This window comes from Entelurus aequoreus, linkage group LG01 (genome assembly GCF_033978785.1).
Source record: "Entelurus aequoreus isolate RoL-2023_Sb linkage group LG01, RoL_Eaeq_v1.1, whole genome shotgun sequence".
Lineage (NCBI taxonomy): Eukaryota > Metazoa > Chordata > Actinopteri > Syngnathiformes > Syngnathidae > Entelurus > Entelurus aequoreus.
Window position 1 is genome coordinate 38631755 of NC_084731.1, and position 22302 is coordinate 38654056.

Here is a 22302-nt window from a genome sequence, read left to right on the forward strand (position 1 = left end):
ATTTGGATTGACTTGGATATTTGTATATACTAGGATATTTATATTTATCTATTCTGGATATTTGTATTTACCTGGATTGTTCAACTTACTTATCCAGGATATTTGCATTTACCTCTATATTTGTACTTACCTATCCTGGATATTTGGATTTTCCTGTCTTGGATATCTGTATTTACCTGGATATTTTAATTTTCCAGGACATTAGTATTTACTTGGATATTTGTATTTACTAGTATATTTGGATATACGGTACCTATCCTGGAAGTTGTATTTATATGTCCTGAATATTTGTAGTTAACCCGAATATTTGGATTGACCTGGATATTTGTATTTACTAGGATATTTATATTTATCTATTCTGGATATTTGTATTTACCTGGATTGTTCAAACTACTTATCCAGGATATTTGCATTTACCTCTATATTTGTATTTACCTATCCTGGATATTTGCATTTTCCTGTCTTGGATATCTGTATTTACCTGGATATTTGAATTTACCAGGATATCGGTATTTACTTGGATATTTGTATTTACCTGGATATTTGCCTCCACGGCTCCTTTTGATGAAGCAGACAATAAGGAGGATGAGGATGATGAGGGCGATGGCGCACATCAACCCAATGAACCAGCCCTGAGTAGCGATGTCTACCTGGTCGATGTAAGCTGGAGACATACACAAGACACACACACACGCACACACACATAAGTGAGAAACACACTGAACAGTGTTTTTTCCCATGACAAAGCACAACTGTAAAATATTACATTATAATAATGTATGCAGTAATGTATGTTTTCTGAAAATACCGGCTGAAAACTCTAAGAATGTTTTATTGAGAAGGCAGAAGTTGACTTTTAGCTCAGTACATACCATTAGTAACTCACATCTGTACTTCAATTGCATGATTGATATTATTGCATCCTTTATTATCAATATATAACCATGTTTATTGAATTAAAGCTGAATCCTTTGAATGTTGAATATGCACAAATAAGAGTGACTAGTATTGTTATTAATACTACTGTGTTCAGAACTGAGATGAAAACCCAAATGAATAACCAGCGTATGAAACAAGCAGATGTTCTGAAATATATTCCACAGTACTTTCAGTTCTAGGATCAGTATTTAAGGCTTTTGACACACCACGGTCCATTCCCACAAAATGCAACTTATATATCCAGTAATATACAGTACTGTATACTATATATATCCACTTAAAGTAGTACCGTTAATACAAGTAAATTGAGTACTACAAATAAAATCCAACACTTTTCCACGCTTGCAAGCAGGGTGGCACATCCGTCCAGGACTGGGAACCAAGCAGGCCAGGTGTGGTCTCACCTGCTTTGGTAATAAAGGTGACAGTGTTGCTGCTGACGCTGTTGTATTCATGCGAGTAAACCCTCAGGTGGTACATGGCGCCTGCCTGCAAATCTGGCACCGCAATTGGCGGCTGTTGTGCCACCGGTACAATTTTCATTGTCTGGTCGCCTTAGAGACACAAGAATTCATACTCAGGACGGTGGGCATGGTGGGGATGTTTCACAGTAACGTCTGCTGTACTTGTTACTGCAAACTGTCCAAATAAACCAAACAACACTAATATTTGATGATATTTGTGTTGCATTACTCGTCACAATCGTCATCATTCAGCTTGACTTCCCTTCATATGATAAAATTATCTGGTGACATTTAGGAAGCGTGCAAATATCCAAGATTTGCAGAGAAAATCATAAAAGGAGCAAAGAAATGAATGCAAAAAAATACTACTCCTCATGATGAGTGACTTGGAAAAAGCAAAGGTGTTGCTACTTTCTCCACTCTCAGTTGTCTCAGACAATTGAAACATGCAAGCATCATGACTTCATGGAACTCAATGACGACATGAGGATCATACCTTAATAAAGACATGACAATCATAACCTATTAAAGACATGAGTTTCATAACTTAATAAAGACATGACAATCATGACCTAATAAAGACGTGATCATCATAATTTATTAACATGAACGTCATAACTTACTGAGGATCTGAGAATTATAACTTAATAATTACATGATCATCAAAGCTTAATAAAGACATAAGATTCATAACTTAATAAAGACGTGATCATCATAATTGAATGACATGACCATCTTGACTTAATGAAGATCAACCAAATGAGGACATGATCATCACCTACTACTTCTAACTACCTCCTATTACTCCTTAGTTCCTACTACATCAAACTACTCCCTACTATTTTATACTACTAAATACTATTTTCTATTTCCTACGACTTTATACTATGTCTTACTTACAACGTTTTACTACTCCTATAAATATTTCCTACTACTTCCTGCTACTTCGTACTAATTACTAATACTTCATACTACTTCTTACTAATTCCTTCTACTTCATACTACTTCCACTAATACTTCATGCCACTCATACTACTTCCTACTCCTTCCTAGTCACTTCTACTATTTTCTACTACTTCATACCCCTCATATAAATTCCAACTCTTTCTTACTAATTCCTACTACTTCATACTACTTATTAATACTTATTACTTCCTATTTCCTACTCCTTAAAAGTACTTTATATTAGGGATGTCCGATAATGGCTTTTTGCCGATATCCGATATTCCGATATTGTCCAACTCTTTAATTACCGATACTGATATCAACCGATACCGATATCAACCGATACTGATATATACAGTCGTGGAATTAACACATTATTATGCCTAATTTGGACAACCAGGTATGGTGGAGATTAGGGCTGTGAATCTTTGGGTGTCCCACGATTCGATTTAATATCGATTCTTGGGGGTCACGATTCGATTATAAATCGATTTTTTTTTCAATTCAACACGATTCTCGATTCAAAAACGATTTTTTTTTCCTGATTCAAAACGATTCTCTATTCATTCAATACATAGGATTTCAGCAGGATCTACCCCAGTCTGCTGACATGCAAGCAGAGTAGTAGATTTTTGTAAAAAGCTTTTATAATTGTAAAGGACAATGTTTTATCAACTGATTGCAATAATGTAAATTTGTTTTTAACTATTAAATGAACCAAAAATATGACTCATTTTATCTTTAAACCAGAATATTAATAACAGAAAGAAACAACCCTTTTGTGTGAATGAGTGTAAATGGGGGAGGGAGGTTTTTTGGGTTGGTGCACTAATTGTAAGTGTATCTTGTGTTTTTTATGTTGATTTAATACAAAAATAAATAAAATAAAATTTAAAAAACCCGATACCGATAATAAAAAAACCGATACCGATAATTTCCGATATTATATTTTAAAGCATTTATCGGCCGATATTATCGGACATCTCTACTTTATATTACATCATACAACGTCCTACTGATTCATACTACTTCCTACTACCCAATTAATACAACACTGAATATTAGACAGCAAAAAAAAAAAACACTTGAAAGATGTTATCTTTTCATAACCCGATTATGATCTTATTAAACAAAAGAGACTATGGTTGTTATATTGAGACAAAAGCTAAGAATATTGGATTGGCTGACGAGTTAAGTTGTCAGAGAGTCTGCCAACACTTTAAATGCAAGCTTGGAGTGGCAAGGAGGCGGCAGCTTTAGGTCTCTTGCATAGTCCTTCCTCTCTAATTACAATTCTCTACATTGTGACATTATGAAGAATAATGTGACCAGTGTATAAGAAAAACACACTTCTCTTTCATTCGTGCTGAACCAAGATTCACAAACACAAAGAATGTTCTGGAAGAGCAAAGTTGTCCAATTTCAACAAAGACAGGGGGACTTGCTCTCTAGAAACGTGCATGGCAACAAATCAAAAAACGAATACGGTTGGACTGCCAAAAAGAGAAATGGAGCCAAGCAGCTTGTTTTCAGTTATCAAAAACCATGATCATGATGAGAGTGCACTGCAGTAGAGGTTAGTAACAACAGGGTGAACGTAGCAAGTGATATATAGACCATAGAAACACATGTACGGTCATGTGCTATCAGCATCGTACATATGAAGTCACGTTCCTAAATGATGAGGATTGTAAGAACTGACAATGATACAAAGATGATCTCATGTATAATTTCTGTGCTTGCTTGTTGATGCAAGGGCATGTTCTTATTTCGATTGAGTTCCAATTCAAACCAGATGAAATAGACATTCAGTACTTGCTCATGAACTGGATTTTTTCATTGAAATTGATCATGACAAACTTACTGTAAGTCACTGTACTGACCTCTAGTGGTCATCTTCATAGTACAAAATGAGCTGGCTTCTTACTGTCCAGTGTGAACTCTAGCACAAAGCTGCTGGTGCCGGGCGGGAAGTTGTGTGTCCAGCTGACATTAACGTAGTTACTGTTACGCTCCACCGTCACATTCCAGATCTCTGTCCCACGGACCACTGCACAATGGGAGTCAAACGGGGTCAAAACAGCAAAGATCATAAAGTTTGACCTATGCATGCTGATATCCCTATGTTTGACTACAACAATCATTTTAATCAAGTTTAATCAAAGTCAAAGCGAGAAATACTTTAGTATTCATGGACTGAAACGTCCAAACAAAATTCATGCAAGTCATTCTCATATTTACGACTTAGTACCGTACTTGGAGTATACTGAAAACAAGCCATCTAAATCAATACTTGTAGAAGTTCTGTCTTACAATATTAAACGTGAGTGGGAAATTCTGCAGTGGAACCTCTGAAGTCCAACGTCACTGAGGTTGCACAACTCGAAATGGGCAAAATAATCATCCTCCAAAGTCGCACCGAACTACAGAGTTTGATTACTTTTTTAAAGCATTCATTTTGGCCACGTGTTCGCTTTTTCTTGGATTTTTCTGGATTTTTGGCAACAATGCGAGAAGAAGAAGAATACACACATAAAGTAAGCATGAAGTCAGGTGACTACTCATTCATAGTCGTAAGACTCAGGTATCAGCATACACGTCTTAACTTGCTGTCAAAGTTCAAGTAGGGTCGTCTATTTTGATTTACTTTTTGAGCTCACGATCCCTGGATAAATAAAGCTTAAACAAATATAAAACTACATAAAGAACGCTGGTGTGTTGATAAATATTTATACACTACATTATCCAGACAGGAACAGGAAATACGTCTGAGTTATGCGGTAGGACGACGACTGTGCCGTGTCATCAATAACAAGATGATAAAGTGTTACATGTTGTTGTTCCTGCTTAGTCTACACGAGAAACAAACAAGTTTTGATTAGACAGTTTACGTGTGGGGAAGTTGCAGGTAAGTATGAGTACCGTTCACATTTAAACCAATACAGTACCCATTACCGGTACTTGGGGATCGATACCATTACTCAACGATACCAATTTTCGGTACTTTTGTGTGTGTTGATAAATATTGTTTTTGATAATAAAATCCTATTTTTATTACAACCTTTTAACATGAGCTGGTTATGATAACTGCTGTCCATTTGTTATATTTTGTTTTAGCTTGACATTTCTGAGTCTCATTTACAGTTGCAAGTCCAAGACGTTAGCTCGGAGTAGTGTTTAGTTTTTGGTGTGTTGGCAAGTCAGTTCAGTCTTTGCTGTCTAGTATTTTGTCGCGCCCAGAAAGCGTTGATACTGTAAGTATTGTATTTATTACACACCAGCTATTTGTGTAACATATATCTTAATCGTAATTTCCATTGACAAATTTGCAGATGTTGAAATCACCCTGTAAAATCGCTGATACTAATCAGTAACATGTCAATAGCAAAGCCAATGTCCATAATTTTGGAACAGTGGAGCCTTACTTTACTTACGTTGGAGCGTTTTTTGAGTACATTTCTTTGCTGGGTCCCAGTACTGCTGGAGTGATCGCCAAGTGCGAAGAGCCGACTGATTCGGCAACCGGGCGTGACGTCACGCGCAACAAAGGTACCGAAACATGGCACCATTGGATTTTACATAAGGATCGGTAGTTCAGTCAGTGCCATTAAAGTACCAGATTCGGTACCCATCCTGAGTTGCATGCATCGGGCGAAGTTGCAAGGGGATTGATTGAATTGCGTGAACTGGTGGGAACGCTACATTGCAAATTCCTGGAGGGAATGCCATCCAGTGTTCTGACCTCAGAGGTTCCACTGTACCTAAAAAGCTATGGAACACAAGAACATGTACCCAACATATTCTTATCACCATTCTTGTTGACGTCAAGCACATGAGGTGGTGTGGTAGAGAGGGCCTCAGTTGTAGCAATGGTAGTTGCTGCTGTAGTAGTAGTAGTAGTAGTAGTAGTAGTAGTAGTAGTAGTAGTAGCAGCAGCAATTGTGGTAACAGGAGGAGTGGTTGTATCGGTTGAGGTACTATCGGTTGTAGGAGCAGCAGTAGTAGGAGGAAGAGCAGCAAGAGGAGTAGGAGTAACAGTAAAAACTGAAGACAAAGAGGCATCCGTAAGCTCAACTATAAAGAAGGAGTGGGAGAGAACAGAGTTAAAGACAAGACACAACTTGACATGCACAACATGCACACTTGGCAATGTCTACAATACACTTAGAATGATTCTCCTCCACAGTCTGCACTTCTTGATGCACAAACGTGGGCACCACTGCCACCAAATGGACATACATTGCTATTATGCTATCACTATTCTTTTATGGCCATTCTTACTTTTACAAATGTAGAAGCCAAGTACAGTACAGTACAGTACAGTACAGTGTTTCCTCACCACTTCGCGGTCCACTAACTACTTTCTCAGTGCATCGTGGATTTAAAATTTTGAAATAGGTATTTTTAGAAACAAGTACTATAACATCTATTTGATATTACCAACAATCTAAAGCAAAGGGGGTGTCACACTTATTTTAGATTGGGGGCCACACGGAGAAAAATGTACTCCCAAGTGGGCCTGACTGGTAAAATCACGGCAAGATAACTTAAAATTAAAGACAACTTCACATTGTTTTCTTTGTTTAAAAATAGAACAAGCACATTCTGAAAATGTACAAATCATGTTTTTTTGGTTTTTTTACACTTACATGTTGCGGTTTATAGTATTCTACCCTTTGTTTGTTATTATTTATACTTTCTGAATAAATTATGGGATAATGTTCATCAGTCAACTCATTGGTGTTAATTTTCAATCTATCAAGATAAAAAAATAAATAAAAACCAAATTACAGTATGTTATTTATGTAGTTTAATCATTTTCCTCGACTGATGTACTAATAACATCATGTGGTTTATTTTTATTTTTTTACATATGTAGCATAATCTACACAGATACAAATAATTGCTATTGCGGCATCTAGTGGACACATTTAGAACAGCAGTTTCTTTCATTCAAAAATTTTGGCTCATTTTCGCGGGCCTGATCCGGCCCGCAGGCCTTATGTTTGACACCCCTGATCTAAAGTGAAGCTGCTCTGCCCACGTGACATTGTACCGACCAATCACAGAGCACTGCATTTTCCATGTAGCTCTGCTCAGTTCTGTGTGTTTTAATTTATTTGAGGCCCAACGATGTCGTCAAAACATTCTGTGCCTTCTAAGACTTCTGGTACAGAACCCAAGCCCCAGAAGGAGCCGGTTTGCCATCAGAAAGAAAGTGAATCTTCTTCTAGCCATGGTAAAAGAAGGTAGTGCCGCTAAGAGCTACAAGCTGCCTTTGCAAAATCAATGAGCCCTTGGTTCCTCCACTGTGAAAAAAAAGTCAGCAGATTTTATGGTAAAAAACTGTCAGCTCAGTTGACAAGATTTAACTGTAAAAATAACATTGGTACCATTTTTTTGTTTTCAGTAATGCACTGTAAAATCCACACCAGCAGTTTTTACAATGAAACTGTTGTATCTCAGAGAAGGGAAGGAGGCGACAACCAGGGCAGGACTGCGGTTTACAAGGTTTATTGGAAAAACCTTAGATGAATACGTGGCGTGTGTATGCTACTCAAAGTGAGTGAGTGTTGACTATGTGTAAAATTATAATGTAAATGTTACCAAGGGTTGTTGTCTGTAAATGTTGGTTGTATCTTTCGTCGTATCCAAGGGGGAAAAGGCGAAGAGGCAGTTCATGGACAGGCAAGTGGTCGTGGACAAGAGCAGGGCAGCGTGGTCTGGGTCCGAGCAGGGAGGTCGTGGATCGAGGTGGGCAGTTAGGAATCCGGATGTGTGTCGAGTGACAAGGCACGATCACGGAGGTCAGGAGAGTCATGGAAGGTTAGCGACGTTCTGGCAAAGGTTCCTTGGGTCCGCTGGTCTTTATGCCGCTCCCCCTCGTCAAGTCCAGGTGTGCTGATCAGTGATTGCTTGCAGACTTGTTGCTGTGTGGGCGTGTTGTGCTCAGTGTGAGCAGAGGTGTGTTTGAGCGTCCTGCCAGCAGAAGGGTTAGCAGAGGTGCCTGCAGCTCCAGCTGCAGTGGAAACCTGGGATCGACTCCGCGTCATGACAGTACCCCCCCCCCCTTATGCGAGGCCCCCGACGAGCGCCGAGGAGCATCAGGATTGGCACGGTAGAAGTCCCCTAGAAGTGAGGGATCGGCAAGGTAGGAGGCTGGCACCCATGATCTGTCTTCAGGTCCATATTCCTCCCAGTCGACCAGATAAACAAGCCCCCTACCTTGTCGACGGACCCTGAGGATCTCCTTGACCGTCCAAACCTGATCTCCATTAGGCAAAAACCTAGAGGGTGGGGGGGCAGGGACAGGAGGGGACAGAGCGCTCTCCGCTACCGGTTTAATCTGGGAAACATGGACAACAGGATGCCGCTTGACCGAGGGTGGGAGAGCCAATTTAACAGATACAGGGTTTATGATAGAAATGATGGAGAACGGACCAACATAACGGGGAGCCAATTGTCTAGATGGTACCTGGAGACTGAGGTCCTTAGTGAGAAGCATCACTTGTTGTCCTGGTTTATAGGACGGGGCTGCAATACGATGACGGTTGGCGTTGCGACACATTTTCTCAGATGCTCTTTCCAAAGCTGCACGAGCGGCTCTCCACACCCTCTAATATGAGCTCTAGTAGAGGGAACAGCGATTTCCAGTTCCTGTTGGGGAAATAAAGGGGGTTGATAACCTAATGAGCACTCAAATGGGGACATACCGGTAGCGGAGCTCTTCAAGGAGTTATAAGAAAACTCCACCCATGGCAAAAACTTGCTCCAGGACGTGGGTTGATGACTGGCGACACATCGGAGCATGGTCTCCAAGCTTTGATTAGTTCTTTCAGCCTGCCCGTTGCTCTGGGGATGGTATCCCGATGTGAGGCTGACCGAGGCCCCGATACCCTTGCAGAAGGCTCTCCATACTTGCGATGTAAACTGAGGGCCTCGGTCAGAAACGATATCCATCAGAATACCATGTTGTTTGACGACGTGAAGTGTGAGGAGGTCAGAAGTCTCTGAGGCAGAAGGTAACTTTCGCAGTGGAACAAAATGGGCTGCTTTGGAGAAACGGTCTACAATAGTAAGGACAGTGGTGTTACCTCTGGAGGCTGGAAATCCTGTGACAAAATCCAGGGAGATGTGTGACCAAGGACGGGCAGGAATAGAGAGAGGGTGAAGAAGACCAGCAGGAGGCCTGTGTGACATCTTACTACGGGCACAAGTTAAACAAGCAGCGATGAACTCACGAGTGTCCTTGGCCATTGATGGCCACCAAAAACGTCTTCGCAGCAGTGATAGGGTTCGTTGAAAGCGAGGATGGCATGAGAACAGGCTAGAGTGCCCCCAATCCAGGACCCTAGGTCGTAACTCCCGATGGACGAACAGTTTGTTGGGAGGTCCACCTCCCGGTCCTGGATTGGAACGCAGTGCAGCCATAACTAGGTCCTCCACTTTCCAAGTTACCATCCCAATGATACGAGTGGAAGGAAGGATGGGTTCTGCCACTGCCGGACCGGTAGGTTCTTTCAGAAATAACCGGGACAGTGCGTCAGCCTTAGTGTTCTTGGACCCAGGTCTGAAAGAAAGCACGTAATTGAAGCGAGAGAAAAACTGCTGCCACCTTGCCTGGCGGTTGTTGATCCTCTTGGCAGCACGGATGTGTAGAAGGTTACTGTGGTCGGTTAGGATCTGAAACTGGTGTCTAGCTCCTTCCAACCAGTGTCTCCATTCCACCAGGGCCTCATGGACTGCCAGTAATTCTCTATTCCCAGCATCATAATTCTGTTCGGCCGGGGTCAGGCGCCTGGAGAAAAAAGCAACAGGGTGAACGAAATTGTCACTTTTGGACCGTTGAGAGAGAATAGCCCCAATCCCAGAGTCTGAGGCGTCAACCTCCACCAAAAAAGCAGTTTCTAAGTCGGGATGGACTAGAATGGGGGCAGAAACAAAACGCTCCTTTAACTCCTCGAAGGCCTTCTTCGCCAAAAGAGTCCACACAAAAGGAACGTTAGTGGACGTAAGCGAATGTAGTGGTGCCGCAACTCTACTGAAGTCTTGAATGAAGCGACGGTAGAAGCCAGCGAAGCCGAGGAACCTCCGAAGTTCCGTCCTAGTAGTAGGTTGCGGCCACTTCACCACGGCCTCCACCTTCTTCGGGTCTGGCCTTATGTGACCCCTTTCGACCACGAAACCGAGGAACTCCACCGAAGAGGAGTGGAAACAGCACTTTTCTGCCTTAACAAATAGACAGTTTTCCAAAAGCCGTTGCAGGACAAGTCGAACATGTCTTTGGTGATCAGAGAGGTTACGGGAGAAAATGAGAATATCATCTAGGTATACTACCACGAATTGGTCCAGCATGTCCCGAAGAATGTCGTTGACAAGAGTTTGGAAAACTGCAGGTGCGTTGGTGAGTCCAAAAGGCATCACTCGGTACTCATAATGCCCCATATGAGTGTTGAAAGCAGTCTTCCACTCGTCTCCCTCTTTGATCCGGACCAAGCGATAGGCGTTACGGAGATCCAGTTTGGTAAATATGGTAGCAGGTGCCAAAGGTTCAAAAGATGAGTTGAGTAGAGGAAGAGGGTACTTATTCTTAATGGTGATGTTGTTAAGGTGACGGTAGTCAATGCAGGGACGAAGGGATCCGTCCTTCTTGGCCACGAAAAAGAATCCCGCCGCCAGTGGAGACTTGGATGGTGTTATGATGCCCGAGGCAAGGCCCTCGGTGATGTAGTTCCTCATAGCTTCCTACTCTGGAAGACACAAGTTGTATAGGCGACTAGACGGCAAGGTAGCGTTAGGGAGTAACTCGATGGCACAATCATAAGGTCTATGAGGGGGTAATCCCAGGGCACGTACCTTGCTGAAGACCTCGGCTAAGTCATGGTAGCAAGCTGGAACCAGAGATAGATCGGCATGGGGAGTCGTGGTAGTGGAGTGGTAGACCGGATGAGATGCTGACCCAAGACAGTTGGCCATGCAGGGTGTACTCCAAGCCAGAATTCTGCCAGAAGACCAAGATATATGGGGGTTGTGGTGATGAAGCCAAGATCTTCCAAGTACCAGTGGGGCTACCGGAGCTTCTAGCACCCATAAACTAATGGTTTCTCTGTGATTTCCAGAAATGGTCATGGAAAGGGGCTCCGTGCGGTACTTGATGGGGCCCAATGGTCGTCCATCTAGAGCCTGTGCAGGCAGCGTCTTGTCCAAGGATATCAGGGGAATGCCCATCTCCCGGGCGAACGTGTAGTCCAACAAACTCTCGTCAGCTCCCGAGTCCACAAATGCCTTCACTTGAATGCTCCTCTTGTCCCAGGCCAAAGTAGCGGGTAGCAGAATGTCAGGGTTTTCCTCTTTACGGGGAAATAAAGTATGGCTCACCAGGATCCCCTCTGCTGGTGAGCCTGATCTTTTGGTCTCGCTGGACAATTATATCGGACGTGTCCTGCTAGACCGCAGTAGAGGCAGAGACGTTGCCTGTACCTCCTCTCCCTTTCCTCAATGGGTAACCGTGTCCTACCCAACTGCATGGGCTCCGGGGCTGCCATTGTAGTAGTTGTAGGCCGGTATGGGTCCACCTCTGTCTTGAAGGTAGGCCAAGTCTGGTTCCTAGAGGCACCTCTCTGACCTCGCTCTGCTGCTCGTTCACAAAGTCGAATGTCAAATTGGAGGGCCAGTTCAATGAGGTCTTTGCAGGACGTGGGTCTGTCCCTCAGTAGACCGTCCTTAATTTCATCGGAAAGGCCGCGACGGAATGCGCTTTGGAGTGCCCGGTCATCCCAACCGCTGTCTGCCGCCAAAGTCCGGAACTCTAAGGTGTAGGCTGCCACGGAACGTGAACCCTGCGAGATGGAGTGCAGACGTCCGGCCGCGTCCCCCCCCATCCTTGGGGTGATCAAAGACAGCCCGAAATTCTGCACGGAACGCAGAATAGTCGGAGTTGAGCCCAATGGTCCTGTCAACTGCAGCTGTAGCCCATTTGAGAGCCGGGCCGGAAAGTAAGGAAACAATAAATGCAATCTTGGCGCCGTCTGAGGAATAACGGGAGGGCTGGTGCCGAAAAATGAGGTCACATTGTACCAAGAACCCTCTACAAAGTTCAAAGTCCCCTTCAAAATGTTTAGGGCTGGCAATCCTGGGCTCTCGTTCCAAAATGCTGTGTTCGGGTCCAAGAACTGGAGAAGCACGTGGAGGTACCACCGATCCAGAACTGGCCCCGGGGCACATGTTGTCCAGCTTGGAATACAGTCTGGTAAAAGCTCTCTCAAGATGATCCTCAAGGGCAGTAAACCGAACCTGGTGTTCGCTAACGACGGAGCTAAGGATAGCCAGGTCGGAAGATATGGCTATCTGGGCCTGGGGCTTGCTGCTGTCGCCTGGTTCCGACATGTTGTTGGCCAGAACGTACTGTTGTATCTCAGAGAAGGGAAGGAGGCGACAACCAGGGCAGGACTGCGGTTTACAAGGTTTATTGGAAAAACCTTAGATGAATACGTGGCGTGTGTATGCTACTCAAAGTGAGTGAGTGTTGACTATGTGTAAAATTATAATGTAAATGTTACCAAGGGTTGTTGTCTGTAAATGTTGGTTGTATGTTTCGTCGTATCCAAGGGGGAAAAGGCGAAGAGGCAGTTCATGGACAGGCAAGTGGTCGTGGACAAGAGCAGGGCAGCGTGGTCTGGGTCCGAGCAGGGAGGTCGTGGATCGAGGTGGGCAGTTAGGAATCCGGATGGGTGTCGAGTGACAAGGCACGATCACGGAGGTCAGGAGAGTCATGGAAGGTTAGCGACGTTCTGGCAAAGGTTCCTTGGGTCCGCTGGTCTTTATGCCGCTCCCCCTCGTCAAGTCCAGGTGTGCTGATCAGTGATTGCTTGCAGACTTGTTGCTGTGTGGGCGTGTTGTGCTCAGTGTGAGCAGAGGTGTGTTTGAGCGTCCTGCCAGCAGAAGGGTTAGCAGAGGTGCCTGCAGCTCCAGCTGCAGTGGAAACCTGGGATCGACTCCGCGTCATGACAGAAACATTGTCAGATCAGTTGCCAGAATTTTATTGTAAAAATAAAATGACACCATTACCATTACCATTTACTATAAAAACCTTACCATAGATTTTACTGTAAAAATACGGGCAGCTTTTTTTAAAATAATAATAATAATAATAAAGGATTAGATTTATATAGCGCTTTTCTAGACACTCAGAGCGCTTCACAGAGAAGTGAAAACCCATCATTCATTCACACCTGGTGGTGGTAAGCTACTTTCGCATAGGAAGAGCATAAGTGTTTATCAGTGTGTGTGAAAGGTTAATAAAATAATGTGGAGGGTTTATAAATAACTTAAATACATGCAATATTAATATAAATCATAAATCATACTATGTGGAAATGTACCTACCACAGGGAAGTCTGGAACATAACTCCCGCGATAATCGAGGGAACACTGCACTGTACATGTTCCTTGATTTATGACTGGTCTTTTAGTTTTCATTCCTGGAATTGAAAGCAACATACAGGTGGTCCGTGTTGTGCTGCTCCTATAAATGTATTAAAAACACGAGCTTGGCTTGAGAACCTGTTGTCCACACACTACATTCATCTGCTGCGACAGCTACACTACAATGGACAGTTATTATTTAGTGTCTTTCGTTTACTTTTTCCCTTCATGATATCTCACAAGCGTGACACACACTCTTCTGATGGCAGTGTCAAAGAAAAGAAAAGGGAAATCAGACAAGTGTAGAAATCAACATTGGCCGCATGCTCAGTCTCAGCTCCTCAAACGTTGCGAACATCATGAAGGGTAAAGATGGTATTTTTGAACTTGCAAACGTATCTGCTCCTATGAAATGGACAGCGATAACTAAGCAGCGTAGTGTTCCCATTATTGACACTTCCTGTCTCTCCCTCTTTTGCAACACCACAGCAATAAAACTAAAGAATTCATCACATTATTTTCTACCAAACTCTCTCGTTTGAGCTACATAATAAGAGTGTGACTAAAACAGCCTTTTTCACCTCTGGACATCGCTAAAATCCGTCCCATTTTGTCCAACAGTGACCCTGAGATCATTATACATGCATTCTTTACGTCTCGTCTCGATTATTGTAACATGTTATTTTCGGGTCTCCCCATGTTCAGCATAAAAGATTACAGTTGGTACAAAATGCGGCTGCTCGACTTTTGACAAGGACAAGAAGGTTCAATCATATTGCGCCTCTACTGGCCAACATGCACTGGCTCCTAGCACATTTAAAATGCAATTTTAAGGTTTTATTACTTATGTACAAAATACTAAACCAGGGGTGTCAAACGTGCGGCCCGTGGGCTGGATCAGGCCCGCGAACAGGTTTTATGAGGTCCGTGAGATGAGTTTGCGAAGTATAAAATTGAGCTGAAATTGTTTAATGAAAGAAACTGCTGATCTAAATGTGTCCACTGGGTGTCGCAATAACAACTCTGTTGGGCAAGCAAACGCTTGATACCGGGGCCAAGCAAGATGTATGCAGTAAAGAGCATATCGCTATGGTAATGCGTGGTTGTGGCTCCTCCCCTCGAACAAATGAAACGCAAAACCTGCAGTTTTAGGTCTTCTGCTTCGATCGCAATGTTTTTTGGCACTAAATGTCTCTGTCAAAAATGGGAAAAGTGAGTGTAACTCAACCATCTTCTCTACATCCGTGTGTGTAGTTTGTTGAGTTAGCACATGGTTAACCCTTGTATGGTATTCGGGTCTGTGGGACCCGTTTTCATTTTTTATTAAAAGAAAAATTATACAAATAATACATTTTTCAAACTGAGACTCACTGACTTTGGCTCATTTTCTGTGAAGAACATATATCAGAATACATATTTAATGACCACACACCATACACCCCCCCTACACATTTCTATTACATTTAAGATGTCCGGGTCCACTGGACCCGGGGCTAATAGAAGTGTGGAAATTGATGTTCTGTGTACTGCATGCACCCCCCTACACAGAACATCAGAGGGTCAAATGTGCGAGAAAATGAGAGCAGACAGTGTTGACAAACAATGTTGCAACCTTGTGTGGGAACCGCAAGTGCAGAAACACAAAAGAAGAATCCCTGTGGGATGCAGAAACTGGCAGAAAAATTTTCCGTGCAACGTTCTTATTGTTGTTACTCAGCCAGCGTTTGTGGGTCTGATGGACCCGTTGAATTTTGTGGCTTTTAATGCCTCACAATCAAACACTTTTATGTTAAAATACTGAACAGATGTTCATTGGGATTAGGTAAACATATGTTCAGTATTTTAACATAAAAGTGATTGATTGTGAGGCATTAAAAGCCACAAAATGCAACGGGTCCATCAGACCCACAAACGCTGGCTGAGTAACAACAATATGACCATTACACAAGGGTTAATACCTGGACATGACAAATGAGGTATTTGACACCTAGAAGTTTTTTTATTTTGTTCAATCCCAGATAGGCTGTGACTTAATGCTTATTGGCTTTGTAGATTCCACTGAGATGAAGTCTAAGTTCGTTGTGTTTTTCAAACCGCACACACTTTTTTTCCCCTCAGAATTGGAAGTGTTTTGTCAAAAAGATTATTTGAGATTTGTACATTTTCAGAATGTGTTTGTTCTATACTTGGCCAAAGTAAAACAAAGAAAACAATCTGAAGTCGTCTTTGTTTTTAAGTTATCATGCCATGATTTTACCAGTCCGGCCCACCTGGGAATAGATTTTCCTCCATGTGGCCCCTGAGCTAAAATGAGTTTGACACCCCTGTACTAAACGGTCTCGCTCTATCTTATCTTGTTTAATGTATTGTAGCCTATGTTACGCCGGCTTATTGGTGACCTCTAGAGCCCAAAAAACCCAGGACGGACCACTCCTCTATGGATCAGTCGGTGACATCGCTGTTGACTTGTCTACATAGGAGAAGACCCCCTACGATCCTACACTGGCGTCCCGATGGACTCGACTCTCACATTATCATTAATGCAACAATTCAATAACTGTACCCACTCAGCATCCATTGCAGCCAATCACTTAGGAGAGGGGTCCCCACATCTACAGCCCCTTTCCAAGGTTTCTTCTTTTAACCATCTTGGGCTTTCTGAGTTTTTTCCTTGCCTGGATGTGGTTTCAGATCAGGGGATGTCATGGTTTGTAAAGCCCTTTGAGGCACTTGTGATTAAAGGCTATACAAATAAACTGTGATTGATTGCTTAATTAATATATTTTTTATGATTATTTTCATTTAATTTTTGTCTTTTACATATCCTATGTACAGTGTGACTGACTTAAAGGGGTCATATTATTCAAAACAGATCTCTGCAAGAGTCCGTAATTTTTATTTTGCCAAATGGCAGTTGTGGTCCAAACCAAAATATGTCCACGGTGCGACCCAATAACAGAAAATGCTGTTAGTTTTTGTATTAACCAGCACATGTACAAAAACAAGGAATGCTTACTTAACCTTTGTGGTTCGTGACAATGTGTCGGACACGAGGCCCAGTGAGAATTGCAGCCGGATATGAAGCACATAACCTGGCTGGGAAACCTGCCTTGGTCCAAAGACAACATACAAAAGTATTTCCCCAAAACTATGCTCAATACGTGGGTGTAGAGTGTAGTATACAGTATAGTAGTGTGAGAAAGAGACAAATGGACTACAGGTTCATCCCAACACGCCTGTCGTTTTTCAGCGTATTGTGTTGTTGCACCCAGAAAAAGTCATCCCACTCATTTGGGGATAACCCCCTGACGAGTGGGAAACCACGAAGTACTACTATATATACTGTGTGTATATAATATATATATATATATATATATATATATATATATATATATATATATATATATATATATATATATATATATATATATATATAAATATATTAGGGTTGTACGGTATGCCGGTATTAGTATAGTACCACGATACTAATGAATCATATTCGGTACTATATCGCCTCTGAAAATTACCGATCCGCCACTCAGCCCAATGTAAACAAACGCCTTTGGTGAATTTACGCACAACATCCACTGTAATGATACCAAGTATAGGAGCGAATCTAGTCGATACTACTATGATTGCTTCAATATTTTTTGGCATTACAACATCTTTCGTTTAAAAAAAAATGTATATTATGTTTTTAAACTCAGGAAATATGTCCCTGGACACATGACGACTTTGAATATGACCAATGTATGATCCTGTAACGACTTGGTATCGGATTGATACCCAAATGTGTGGTATCATCCAAAACTAATGTAAAGTATCAAACAACAGAAGAATAAGTAACTATAAAATTTTAACAGAAGTGTAGATAGAACATGTTAAAAGAGAAAGTAAGCAGATATTAACAGTAAATGAACAAGTAGCTTAATCATTCATTTTCTACCACTTGTCCTTAATAATTTTGACTAAATAATAGAATGGAAAATTACATTGCTTACTTACTACTAAAAGTCAAGTTGTCTTGTATGTTCACTATTTTATTTAGGAACAAAATTGCAATAAGAAACATATGTTTAATGTACCGTAAGATTTTTTGTTAAAATAAAGCCAATAATGCCATTATTTGTGGTCCCCTTTATTTAGAAAAGTATTGAAAAGTATCAAAATAATTTTGGTACCGGTACCAAAACATTGGTATCGGGACAACACTAATATATATACACATTTGGTGGATACAATGAAAATGTAACTCTAATAACATTAGATTGACATATGTATTTACAGTTTTAATGTGTATATATATATATATATATATATATATATATATATATATATATATATATATATATACACATACATATATATATATATATATATATATATATATATATATATATATATATATATATATATATATATATATATATATATATATATATATATATATATATATATATATATATATATATGTACACACAGAAAGCAAAATGTATGCATAATTTTACCCGAAGCACCAGAATTACATGTTATGTAGCCCATAAGAAAGTGTTTTATATCTTAATATGACCCCTTTAATGTTCATTTAGATACAATTCAAGTTCTGAATTGTAACCTGAGGACCACCTGTATATTTGGATGTGATGCATGGAAAGATTTCGTGCACCAAAGGTTCCAACATGTCCACTCATACTGTACCTTACTCGCTGGCAAACATTTCTTATGACAATACAAAATTGATAGCATGCCTGCATCATTTTTTGCCCAGCATGCCAAAAATGACTGTGAACATTACCATGTTTGGGTGCAGACGCTACGCATTCAAGTTGTCCTCAGTGTTTAGGACTTAACCAAGATGAGTGACCGAATGACTCAAAAATGATAAAGCCGGTGAGTGAATGAGCAAGAAAAGCCATCTGCTGTCCACCATGGACTTCAAAGATTCAAATGCTTTTTATCTCTACTTCCTATTTTTTCCAAGCACACTTAGCAGCATTCTTGCCAGAGGTCCCATGCTAATGTGCTAAATGAATCGTTGGCACTCCAACTGGTGTCAGACAGCATGGCAACAGTTCACCCTCAGGGATTCATTCCAAACACAACAGTCAGCACAAGTACCCCCAGATATTAATGAGCTGTGCGGCTAACATTAGTCTTATTCAATCCCTGATAGCAAAATGAATATCCGCAGCTTTATGACACAGGAAGGAGAAATTGGCGGCAGCAGACGGGCAGATAGACCATTGATAAAAGAAAGAATGAAAACACACAGCAGCACAGTCCAACTCTGAGTGAGGTATGAACTTTAAATAAAAGCTGCTTTATTTGCGTATAAACCTTAAATAGTCTCATGGAAACAATCGAGGGAATAACAATGCTCAGTACTTAAAGGGGAACTGCACTTATTTTGGAATTTTGCCTATAGTTCACGATCATTATGAGAGACAAGAAGACAAAAGGATTTGTTTGCATTCTAACATGTAAAAATTGGCTCGTTATAGGTGGCTAACAATGCAGCGAATGAGAGCAATCAATTCTACCTCTAAATCACTTTAAAATGCATTCAAAAACTGTCAACAATACTTCATTTACATTCCATAACCTGTATAAGAACGTTGTTGCTACAGTTATTTATTTATATACATATTTATATACATTGTTATTTTTCTAGCGTAGTAACACATCGGCATGCTTTGGTATTAGCCGTAAAAGCTAGCTAAGGAAAGAGATAAGCTAGCTTCTACGACCACTCAAACGACGTTTGCATTTGTAATGCACAACACAATGCAATAGAACACTAATTCGTACTAACTGAAAAACATGAACAATCATATTACAGTATCTGTAAAGTATTGGCCCACATTTCATGTTTTGTTTGTACACAGCTGGCCAGATGACATATGCACTATAGTTGTTATAACACGAATGACGTGCTGCATGTATCATGCTCACTATTAAAGTGACTCACTCGATGGACTGGTCCAGCTGGCCAGGGACGTTTTTTCCGGTTTATTTAGGCAAGCACTCCATTTAAGTCGAAACAGCATGACAAAATGACTTTCACCTCACACTCTCGGCTTTCGTCTGCTTAAACATTTCACCGTAGAAGCAGTATTTCATTCTACGTATATATTCAGCTTCAAAAAGATAAGATAGGGAATCCTCATTTGTTTAAAAATAGTAGTCTTTGTTATTTGTTACCGATTATGCCATGTGGGGATGTCCGATAATGGCTTTTTGCCGATATCCGATATTCCGATATTGTCCAACTCTTAATTACCGATACCGATATCAACCGATACCGATATATACAGTCGTGGAATTAACACAGTATTATGCCTAATTTGGACAACCAGGTATGGTAAAGATAAGGTCCTTTTAAAAAAAAAAAACATAAATAAATTAAAAACATTTTCTTCAATAAAAAAGAAAGTAAAACAATATAAAAACGGTTACATAGAAACTAGTAATTAATGAAAACGAGTAAAATTAACTGTTAAAGATTAGTACTATAAGTGGACCAGCAGCACGCACAATCATGTGTGCTTACGGACTGTATCCCTTGCGAACTGTACTGATATATATTGATATATAATGTAGGAACCAGAATATTAATAACAGAAAGAAACAACCCTTTTGTGTGAATGAGTGTGAATGAGTGTAAATGGGGGAAGGAGGTTTTTTGGGTTGGTGTACTAATTGTAAGTGTATCTTGTGTTTTTTATGTTGATATAATACAAAAAAACAAAAAAAACAAAAAACGATACCGATCATAAAAAAAACGACAGGGTTTTTAAGTTGTTTTAGGCTACAACGGTGACTCCCATTAGCCGCATCTTCCGAGCGTTTTTTATCATCTTTAAAATCCTAAAAAAAAGACATGTCTTCTTGTCTCTCATAATGATTGTGAACGATAGGCACAATTCCAAAAAAAAGTGAAGGTCCCTTTTAAGTATAGTACTTAAAAGGTGTTATGTTTAAACCTGTTTATAGGTCTACTTGTCTGAATACTGATTTGAAAGTACAGGTGAAAGTATGTACAATATACAGTAAAATGTACAGTATTTACAAAAAGCAGACGACTCATCTTACAAAGTAAAAAGTAACTACTAAGGGTCTGATCTACTAAAGATTTACATTTATTAAAACATGTGCAAACTCGATAGCACATAGAGATGATCTACTAAGTTCAGACAGAGGATTGTGTCTTTTAAATGATCAAAACAGCCAGCCCAATCCGTAAACTGTAGCGTGTTTGTCATCATGTATATGCAGAATATACTGATGAAAAACACATTACTGGGAGGAGGAGACGTAGATATACAAGTAATCATTTAGCACTGGCAACGTGATTTATCAAACCTGAAACTGTTTTGCATCTATATTTAGCACGTTTGGAAGGTGTGTGCTAACTGGCACAGTTACTCACAAATTCTTCTGCCGCAGTCAGAAGGAGGCAATCACTGCGATGTGACAGAAATACAAATATTAAACATATCGTCTATGTCGAGTAATTTCATCATTAACCTGGTAAATGACTTCAGGGCAGATTTGGAGACAATGATGTCAACTGGCGCTTTTTTATTAATGGTGTTTGTTTTTTCATATAGGAAATTAGGGTTGTCATAATACCAGACTTTCAGTAGTTGATACTGATACCTATGAATTTTCAAAATCTTTTACATTTATTTTATGTCTACAATGTCCATAAAAAGGGCTGCATTCAGCAAATGAAGGCAAAACACTTTGCCTTCTTGGTGAAATAAGTAAAGCAGTGGTGTTGCCAAACAACAGACGAGTGTCTGTAAGCTATGTTTTCTTAAGCCTGGTGTATAAACTCTCGTCGCGTAGCTTGCGTAGGCAGTGTCGTCGTCCAGCAGAGCTGTTAGTGGTCAGTTTTTTCTGAGGAGGATCCCTTAAGACAGGCGAGCAGACTTTGTGCTTGAAATGCACAAATTATCGTATGGAATGAATCAACAATTGCATGACAACTGATATTGTGTACTAAATATTTCAGTGCGCTCTAAAAATAGTTACTATATGTGTCATTTCTCAGCGTATTGTGTTTTTGTTGCGCCCAGAAGAAGTCACAAAGTACGAGACTCTTTTTAACTTTTATTGTCAATGTTGTGCCAACAACAGGTTTAATTCCGACACAACTTTCTCGTGTGCACACGTCTTTTTCTCTCACACACAACACTTCTCATTCGGAGTCAATAATCTTTCAGTCACGGTGTACTTAAAAACATTTGTGAACTCTGATCATGACCATACAGATTAACATGAGCACGTGGTTAACTTACAATAGTAATTTTTACAGTTTGGTTTATTTACAATTACATGTTGGATCTCTCTTGTCCATTCCCAAATGGCCGAATAGCGTTGCAGATAATAATAGCATCCTCTGGTTTATAAGTAAAACGTCCATTGAAAGTAAACTGATGATTGTGAATGATTAGTTCCAGTGTAGACAACGGCATTGATGTTGTGTTTCAGAGGTTGACGCCACTCGGCACAGGAAAGAAACACA

The 22302-nt window shown here is 40.6% G+C and overlaps 1 protein-coding gene across 19 annotated transcripts in view; it reads right to left on the reverse strand.

The window, feature by feature from the left end:
- Positions 1 to 22302, reverse strand: part of nfasca (neurofascin homolog (chicken) a) — a 240939-nt gene that overhangs the window by 19683 nt on the left and 198954 nt on the right. For 12 of the 19 annotated variants that reach the window (XR_009826484.1, XR_009826486.1, XR_009826485.1 and 9 more), the window contains 4 exons: positions 6159 to 6422; positions 4276 to 4398; positions 1344 to 1493; positions 536 to 664 (listed from right to left, as the gene is read on the reverse strand). Coding sequence is in view for 14 of the 19 variants with exons in the window: in XM_062049733.1 (XP_061905717.1) it covers positions 536 to 664; positions 1344 to 1493; positions 4276 to 4398; positions 6159 to 6422 (666 nt within the window). In the remaining 5 variants the exon portion in view is untranslated. The remainder of the gene's footprint in view (positions 1 to 535; positions 665 to 1343; positions 1494 to 4275; positions 4399 to 6158; positions 6423 to 22302) is intronic. The other 7 variants (XR_009826487.1, XM_062049830.1, XM_062049819.1 and 4 more) reach the window with 3 other exon arrangements.